At 37.1% G+C, this 10,176-nt stretch overlaps 1 protein-coding gene across 1 annotated transcript; it reads left to right on the forward strand.

Moving 5' to 3' along the window:
* Positions 1-7,350: 7,350 nt before the first annotated feature.
* LOC132169597 (uncharacterized) lies at positions 7,351-8,079 on the forward strand. Its single transcript, XM_059580610.2, has 2 exons — positions 7,351-7,525; positions 7,634-8,079. Exons 1-2 carry the CDS (start codon positions 7,351-7,353, stop codon positions 8,077-8,079), a joined length of 621 nt encoding a protein of 206 aa, XP_059436593.2.
* The last annotated feature ends 2,097 nt before the right edge of the window (positions 8,080-10,176 follow it).

Below are 10,176 nucleotides of genomic sequence, written 5' to 3' on the forward strand. Positions count from 1 at the left end.
GGACCAATTAAATCTTGCCACATGTCATGTAATTTATTTTTTTTAAAAATAATATATATATATATATTCAGAAAAAAAATAAAAATAAAATAAAAAATAAAAAATAAAAAATTGGGGGTCGCATAGTGAAACCCTAGGGGGGTTTTAGGTAGCTAGTTAACACTTAATTAATTTTCTACTTTCAATTTGTGTAAATTTGGTCAAACGTACGTAAAAATTAATATGTTATTAATTGACGTAAATGAGATTTTTTTCTGTATGTAGAGGTGGACCATTAAGGATGAATCATATTAATTTCCTGTGTTCTTTCTTCTTCTATTTTCCTTTCACTTTGAGTATCATTTTAACTTTTATCACTCCACTTACCCCAAAATCAGTATTAAAAAAAAAAACAAATCAAATGAGGCTATTATGAGAAAATGAGTACAATAATTTTTTTTTCTTTCTGTACCCATGAGATCAATAATTTGGGGTTGTTGAGAGGGTGTTATTATTGTCTGACTTGGCTGTTTGCATTGTACAATCTTCCCTTGCGATCCATACAGAGACTCAACGGTGCATTTATTATGTTGCATCAGTTTTTAGTTGAGGTGTTATTATCGTCTGACATGCATGCATAACTGTTTGCATACTAAATTCATTTTTGTAATGGATTATTGTTTACTAATACGTATGGATAGAAAACTCAGATAGCGATGTATATTAGACTATTTTGATTGATTCTCATGGTGTATTTTCTACTTAATATACCTGGATAGAAAACTCAGATAGCGATGTATAAGAGGATAATAAATCAACAATAGACTTATAAGTTAACGTCAGACGAACAAATACGTGTTTAGAGAGCGATGTATGAGAGGATAATTAATCAACAATAGAGTCATAAGTTTGAAAGAAATGATAATAGAGGAATAATAAAAAAGAATTAAGAATTTTATGTGGTTCAGGCTATTTATAAGTTTGCAATACAAATTGCTCTATTTACAGAGCTTATCTATAAACAAATATGAAACAAACAAATAGCTGTATAGAAAGATACGTATGATAGGATAATAAATCAAGGATAGACTAATTAGTTAATATGAGACAAACAAATACCTGTATAGAAAGATATGTACGATTGGATAATCAAATCATGAAGAATAGAAAGATAAATTGTCCCTTACGTATTGGAGACCCTTAATAAATTAATTCAAGTATGAGAAATAATGGATGGCATATATATATATTGTACTAGCTAGTTTTAGAGGTGCACAACAATTATTATTTTACCATACTCAATCCAAATCACAAAAACTAAAACAGATCATGAGAAAAGCAATGGGTTTGACCCAAAGTTTTAAGTTAATTATTTTGTAATTCAATAATGAGTTTAGCCCAATATCATTCAAATTAGAGTTAAGAGTTAATATGGAGGGCCAGTAGTTATGGTTTCATTGTACATTAATCTTCTATTGCGATGATGCGATCCACACACAGAATCATCAACAGCTTGTTTTAGATCTCCAGGATTTTGTACATGGGTCATCAACGTTTTCATATGGTTTGGTTAATTATATTTGACTTGCTTTGATTCTGGGATTGAAGCTAACGCTGCGTTTATGATGTTACGTTTTGTTCTGTTTGGGGTGGCCAGGGGTCAGTGGCGGATCCAGGACTTAATTCTACAAGGGGCGTCAATAAAATAATAAAATATAATGATAAATTTTTTTTTTTCTTTATATATTATATTTTTATTATAATATGATAAATACAATAAAAATAAAAAATTATACCACAATATATGTATCACAAAAAGCATATTTATATGCTAAATTGATATATTACTTACCATGTAGGCACTAGTACAAAAGTAAAGGAAAATACAAAATACAAAGTGCCTAAAATTGCATTCTATGCGGTCTTAGAAAAACAAAATCATCAAATATCAAATCTGAATTAAAGCTTTCAGCAATTTCCCTTTCAATGTAGACAAGTAAATTATCTTCAAGAAATTCATCTTCCATTTTGTTATAAAGTATTGTTTTAATAATTGTTTACTTCTCATACTCTAATGATATTATAATAAAATTATTAGCATATTCCGATAGCTATTAGCCTAAAATGAATTAATAAAAAGAACAAATCTAAGATTGGCAATAATCTTCTGAAACTCATTGATGCTTGACAAAATCCCAAAGTATAAAAAACACAAAAAAAAAAAAAAAATAGCAATATTGTTTTAGAATAAGATAAACAAAATGATGAAAATGAGAGATATATCTCAATTAAAAAGCTTAAATTATAACAAAGATAAATCAAGGCGTTAATGGCTTTAATTATAAGCTTTACTCTCAACTTACTCGGTTGGGTACTTGGATTATGACAAGAAAATGCCAAATATTGATAAATAAACATTAAATTTCTTGACTTCTTTTTTTTAATGTGAAACCAAGAAACCGAAACAGATGGAGGAGGCTTTTTTTTTTTTTTTTTTTTTTTTTTTTTTTTAACCTGGGGCAGTAAACAATTTATGCCAAAAAATTACTTAAAAATTTTATTTTTATTTTTTTTTACCAAGGGCGACCGCCCCCAGGTCGCCCCCTCTTCTCTCCGCCACTGCCAGGGGTGGCAGCCCCACCGCTGGCCACCCCTTCAATTTCTAATTTTTAATTTTTTTTTTTTAGATTTAATTTTAAAATTAAATTGAAGACTATAAAATGAAAACTATAAAATGAACTCAGAATGAAGCGAGAAAATAACGATTAGCATCAACAAAACAAGGAGTTAAGTGCTTCACATTGAACACGTTAGAGGTCTTCAAATGACTTGGAAGATGTAATTAATATGCATTGTCATTTATTTCATGTAGATGTAATGCCCTAAAATTAAATAATTTGATCTACTTAAGTTTCAGTGTTACTCGTAGTATCGTCAAACCAATTAATTGGTAACTAGCTGAATTCACTACGCCAAACTATTCAATAATGATTTATCATAAATTCATTTTTGTAATGGATTATTGTTTACTAATATGTATGGATAGAAAACTCAGATAGCGATGTATATTAGATTATTTTGATTGATTTTCATGGTGTATTTTCTACTTAATATACCTGGATAGAAAACTCAGATAGCGATGTATAAGAGGATAATAAATCAACAATAGACTTATAAGTTAACGTGAGACGAACAAATACGTGTTTGGAGAGCGATGTATGAGAGGATAATTAATCAACAATAGAGTCATAAGTTTGAAAGAAATGATAATAGAGGAATAATAAAAAGGAATTAAGAATTTTATGTGGTTCAGGCTATTTATAAGTTTGCAATACAAATTGCTCTATTTATAGAACTTACCCATAAACAAATATGAAACAAACAAATAGCTGTATAGAAAGATATGTATGATAGGATAATAAATCAAGGATAGACTGATTAGTTAATATGAGACAAACAAATACCTGTATAGAAAGATATGTATGATTCGATAATCAAATCATGAAGAATAGAAAGATAAATTGTCCCTTACGTATTGGAGACCCTTAATAAATTAATTCAAGTATGAGAAATAATGGATGGCATATATATATATTGTACTAGCTAGTTTTAGAGGTGCACAACAATTATTATTTTACTATACTCAATCCAAATCACAGAAACGAAAACAAATCATGAGAAAAGCAATGGGTTTGACCCAAAGTTTTAAGTTAATTATTTTGTAATTCAATAATGAGTTTAGCCCAATATCATTCAAATTAGAGTTAAGAGTTAATATGGAGGGCCAGTAGTTATGGTTTCATTGTACATTAATCTTCTATTGCGATGATGCGATCCACACACATAATCATCAACAGCTTGTTTTAGATCTCCAGGATTTTGTACATGGGTCATCAACGTTTTCATATGGTTTGGTTAATTATATTTGACTTGCTCTGATTCTGGGATTGAAGCTAACGCTGCGTTTATGATGTTACGTTTTGTTCTGTTTGGGGTGGCCAGGGGTGGCAATCCCACCGCTGGCCACCCCTTCCATTTCTAATTTTTAATTTTTTTTTTTAGATTTAATTTTAAAATTAAATTAATATTTTAAAGTGAGGTGGAAAAAAAGCTTATGTGGTAAAACAGTACAGTAAGTTTTGAGATTGAATAATGAATATTTGACATTTTGAAGAAAATGTAACGGAAGGGTTTATGATAGCTTTTCGATTGACTTAGAGAGTAAAAATTAAAAATAAAAAATAAATAAATAAAAATAAAAAAGTTGAGAGAATTTTTTGTTTTTACACGTTGACTCAGGGATTTATTATACATTTATCTTATATAAAAACATTTATCCTATATAAAAACCTTGTAATGTGTTTGGCTGAAAGAAAATGAGTTGGGGAATTTTTCAATTTCACATCCAAACTATAGACACTACAACACGTGGCACCATGTTCCTATCTTATTGTTGCATAACACGTGGTGCATGGATTTTCACTGAATATCTATTTTACTCAGAAATATGTGAGGATGCATGCAGAAGTTTCAAACCCTCCAATATAAAATAAATAAATAAATGCCCGTTTTAAGGCCACTAAGGTATCTAAGTATCTTGTCTTGTCAAAAAAAAAAAAAAAAACATTTGAGTAAATTCGATAGACATTATTATTATTATTTGGGCAAAATAATTTTCTCCTTTAAAATATGGAACCAGTCATGAGCAATCCTTTTCAGGTTTTCTGCACCAGCAGAGTAAAATGCTGTGATCCAAACAGTTTCTACATTACAAATTTGCAGACACTGGAAAGCAATGTTCTGGCAAAAGCACAAAAAAAAAAAAAAAAAATCAAAGAACCAACAGAAAGGTGTCTATAGAGGCCAAATCCTTGATGGTGATGACTGTTGGGTCATATTTCGGCTGGGTTGGGCCCAGTTCAAACCTACCGGCCCATTCCCCACACTCGGTCATTTTTACTGTTCAAAATAAACTCATGTTCCGCAAACTTAGGCTTATATAAATAATATTATCAACACTCGGTTATCAGGCTTGGTTAGCCGAGTCTGAGACAGGTACCGAGTGTTACCCTCAGGAAATAATAAACATATCTGAATAAATATCTTATTTGATGTTCTCCGATATATTGTTGACACGTGGACCCTCGGTAAAAGTCCACAGTGTTAGATGAACAGGTACAATCCAATGCCTATCAAAGGGGGGTCCCCTTTTACTATTTCGGAAACTTCTTTTGACCCTCAAACTGGATACTTTGCTTATCTTTTCTCTGATCCATAATCTTCAAGTTCATCTTTCTTTTGAACACTTCAACTAACTTAGGCATCGGAGCTTCCACCGGTTGGACAACGCCGGCAGCTTTGACCCTTTTTCTTTTCTTTATCCTTCATTCTCAGTTCAACCCTCTGTTATCAAGTATTGTGCTGGGCCCTTTCCCATGTCATCATTCGGAAAACTGCTTCAACAGTTTGGCGCCGTTTGTGGGAACCGACTTTTATTGGTTCTTACTAATCTCATAAATTTCGATATGGTGAACACACCCCCACACCCCAGCGCATGTCCACATCTTATCCCAATCATCCAACCAGATATACCCGGAACTTCACACGATCCAAATCCCCAAATAGCCATCATGGTGGATTTCATGAAGCGAATAGCCGAATCTGTTGAGGCTATGAGAAAACAAAATGAAGAGATCGTCTCTAGGCTGCCTCCTAGAGAAGATTCGGCACAGAAGAGAAGACGAGAGGAATCCTTTAGGGATCCACCGCCATCAGCTCGGCATCAATCAACCCAACAAGACCCTGGAAGTTCGATACGAGGAAATCCTCATACTGTTCAGACCAAAGCAAACACTCACCGATGAGAGCACACCATGAGTTCACAGCTTGGTGGTAGGTCACACCATGGCGAGTCTAGTCACACCAAAACCCACCATAGTCGTTCCCAGTGTAGCCATTCTCATCATGCTCGGTCACATCTTGACAAGCCTGTGGAGGCTGCCGTGCATAAAGACGTTAAAGATCTCCAGGAGAAGTTTGAAAAAATGGCCTTCTTAATTGAAAATGGGGAAAATTGGTCCGCCACCGAGCATCTCATGCAACACACCAATTTACCTTTTACTGATCGGGTGATGAGGTTTCCAATGCCTAGTAGTTTTAAGGTTCTTCGGATCGGCGAATATGATGGAAGTGGAGATCCTTCCTACCACATGGAAAGCTTCCGAGCTCACATCATCCTTCATGAAACTCTTGACGAAATCGCTTGCTGAGCCTTCCCGTTAACTCTAAGGGGAGTTGCCAAAGAATGGTTTGGAAGTCTGAGTCCTAAATCTGTTGATAATTTCGATTATCTTGGGCAGCAGTTCTTAGGACAATTTCTTGCCGTTCAAAGGAGAAAGAAGAATCCAGCATATCTATTATCCTTAGTGCAAGGGAAGAACGAGTCCTTGAATGATTATTTGTTGCGGTTCAATTGGGGGAAGCTGGCAGTGGAGAGTACTGACGAGCAAACCATTCTCTCAGTATTGATGCACGGTATACAGACTGAAGGGCCTCTGATGGCCGAGTTGTCCAAAAGGTCAAAAAACAGGAACTTTGCGATAGTTCAACAGCAAGGCAGAGGAGTTCATCAACCAGGAAGAGACTATCTCAGCGTTGCTGAAATCTAAAGCTGCTGAGAACAAACCTGCTACTGATCCAGGTATGATGAAACCGAAGGTCTATGTCGAGAAGAAAAAGAAGGATCGCCAAAATCCTAAGATTCTGGAAAGAAAGGTCGATATACCTCCTCGGCCAAATCAGCATCAACAATATGTCGAATGGACACCCCTGAATACAACTGTTTATAAGGTGTTCATGGAAGTTAAGAAGGATCCGAGCTTCCGATGGCCAGGAAGGATGAAGCCTCCTCCCCAGAACCGTAATACTCGGAAGTTTTGTGAGTATCATAATGATCATGGGCATCAAACCGAGGATTGTATTAGTCTTCGGTTCGAGATTGAAAAATTTCTGAGAAATGGAAAGTTGCTGAATTTCTTGGTTGAAGAAAATGGCAAGGGGAAGAGCACCAAGGATGGTCAGGGTCAGCATTCGGGACAGAATAATGATCGATCATGCAATCAAAGCCAGAGGTGTGAGGAACCGAGGGTTTCGCGGAATCAGCAGCAAAATCCCCAGAACTAAGCTATTATTGGCGAGATTCGTACCATCTCGGGAGGCCTTGCTAGTGGAGGAGAATCAAGCTCGGCGAGGAAGGCTTATGCCAAGCAGGCAAGAATGGAAGAAATCCTAGTGCTTAAAAAACCCTCCAAAATCTAGAAACAAGAACCGAGTATTCTAACATTTTCGGAGGAAGATGTGAAAGAAGTCTCGATGCCACATGATGATGCATTGGTGATAACTCTAACGGTGGCTAACCATGCCGTTCACCGAGTGTTGATAGACAACGGAAGCTCGGCTGATATTATTTATTGGACAGTTGTTCAACAATTGGGCATTGGCCAAGAGAAGTTGAAACCCTTCCTGTCACTATTGACAGGATTTGCAGGTGAGCGTGTCCAACCCATTGGGTTGATTGCTCTTCCAGTCACAACGGGGACCAGTCCCAGGCAATCCACTATCATGGTGGCTTTTTTGGTTATCGACTGACCATCAGCTTATAACATGATCATCGGTCATCCAGCTTTGAATCATTTGAGAGAGGTTACTTCTACCTATCACTTGAAAGTGAAGTTTCCAACCATTGAGGGAGTCGGCGAAGTTAAGGGAGACCAAGTTGTTGCCAGAAGGTGTTACCATACGTCTTTGAAGAAATGCCCAAAGTCAGCACTTTTGATGATCGGCAGTCTGGGTGATGAGCGAAAGTTGCAGTTGAGAAAAGAGCCAGCTAAGCCATTAATTGATGTACCTATAGCTGAAGGAAAGGTTGTCAAGATCGGTTCTCAACTAACTCCTAAGGTTAGAGAAGCCCTTGTTCGGTTTCTCCAACAAAACCTCAAAGTTTTTGCATGGTCTCCCGAAGACATGCCAAGGATTGATCCCAAAGATATTGTTCATCACTTGAACATTAATCTCGAAGTTAAACCAGTAAAACAGAAGTGAAGGAAATTTGCTCCAGACAGAAACATGGCAATTGCCGAGGAGGTGGACAAGCTCCTGAAAGCTCAGTTTATCGAAGAAGCGCATTACCCTGATTGGTTGTCCAATGTAGTGATGGTTAAGAAGTCTTATGGGAAGTGGAGGATGTGTGTAGATTTTAGCGATCCTAACAAGGCCTGCCCAAAGGATAGTTTTCCATTACCCCATATTAGCTCTTTGGTTGATGCAACAGCGGGGTATGAGTTGCTGAGCTTCATGGATGCCTTCATGGGCTATAATCAGATTTTCATGCATCCATCTGATCAAGAAAAGACAGCCTTCATCACCGACCGAGGGTTATATTGCTACAAAGTCATGCCATTCGGTTTGAAAAATGCCGGTGTAACTTACCAGAGGTTGGTAAACAAGATGTTTCAAGAGCAGATTGGGAAGAATATGGAAGTTTATGTTGATGATATGCTAGTCAAGAGCAAGCTGCAGATAGATCATGTGACAGATTTGCAGGAGGCATTTAGGATATTGAAGCATTTCAAGATGAAGCTTAATCCTACGAAGTGTGCATTCGGAGTTTCATCTGGGAAGTTCCTCGGTTATATGGTGTCTAGCCGAGGGATTGAGGCCAATCCAGAGAAGATCTAGGCGGTGTTGGATATGCAATCTCCAAAAAATGTAAAGCAAGTTCAGCAGTTGACAGGGAGAATCGCAGCTTTGAACAGGTTCATCTCTCGGTCTACAGATAAGTGTCTCCCGTTTTTTAATATTTTGCGCAAGGCTTTCGAATGATCTGAAGAATGTGAACAGGCATTCGAGCAACTTAAGAGGTACCTGGTCAGTCCACCTCTTCTCAGCCAAGTTGTTCCTGGAGAAGTATTATATTTATACTTAGCAGTATCGCCAACTGCGGTCAATGCGGCTTTAATTCGCGAAGAGGGAGGGGTTCAGAAGCCAGTTTACTTCGTCAGCCGAGCGTTGCATGGCGCCGAGGAAAGATATGTACAGATGGAGAAACTTGCTTTCTCCTTGGTAATTGCTTCCAAGAAGCTCCGACCATACTTCCAAGCTCATACAATTAATGTCCTGACCGAGTATCCATTGAAAAAAGCACTTCGGAAGTTGGACTTGTCTGGTCGGTTAGTCAACTGGGCAATTAAGATTAGTGAATTCGACATTCACTTTGTTTCACGCAATGCTGTTAAAGGTCAGGCTCTAGCAGACTTTGTGGCGGAATTCACCAACATTCAGGACCAAGAGGATTGGCCGAAAGAGAGAACATGGGTAATTTATGTAGATGGTTCATCCACCAAGAAAAATGGCGGAGCTGGGGTTGTAATTGTTACACCAAACGGAAGAGAGTTGAAGAGTTCATCGAGATTGGAATTTAAAACTACTAACAATGAAGCCGAGTATGAAGTTGTAATAGCTGGACTCGGTTTAGCCCAAGAGCTGGAGGTAGAGTTTGTAGAGGTGCAGAGTGATTCTCAAGTTATTGTCGGCCACATTCGTGGCGAGTTTGAGGCTAAGGGCAGCAAGATGAAGCTCTACTTATCCAAAATTCAAGGTATGCAAAAAACTTTCAAAAAGTTTTGCATTGTTAAAATCCCAAGAGAAGAGAATGAAAAGGCAGACCATCTCGCCCGTTTGGGCTCTTCAACCGAGTGTGAAGTGGGGGAGACTGACCAGATAGTACAAATTCAGTAACAACCTTCCATCGTTGAGAAGGTTTTTATTTTAACTATCGAAGTCATGCCTGCTTGGGCTGAAGAAATTGTTAATTACCTCGAAAAGGGAATTCTACCAGGAGATAAGAGGAAGGCAATGCAGTTAAAAAGAAAGGCTGCTCAGTTCGCATTGCTCAATGGAGCTCTTTTTAAACGAGGTTTTATGTTACCTCTCCTTAAACGTGTCTCAAAAGAAGAGGGTGATTATATCCTTCGTGAGATTCATGAAGGAATCTGTGGCAGTCACTTGGGAGCCCGCATTTTAGCACACAAAGCGGTGAGAGCAGGGTTCTTTTGGCCGAGTATGAACCAGGACTCCATAAACATGGTCAAAACTTGTGACAGTTGTCAGCGCTTTGCCAACGTTATCAAGGAACCTCCT

This window comes from Corylus avellana, chromosome 1, assembly GCF_965113065.1.
Source record: "Corylus avellana chromosome 1, dhCorAvel1.hap1.2, whole genome shotgun sequence".
NCBI classification, from domain to species: domain Eukaryota; kingdom Viridiplantae; phylum Streptophyta; class Magnoliopsida; order Fagales; family Betulaceae; genus Corylus; species Corylus avellana.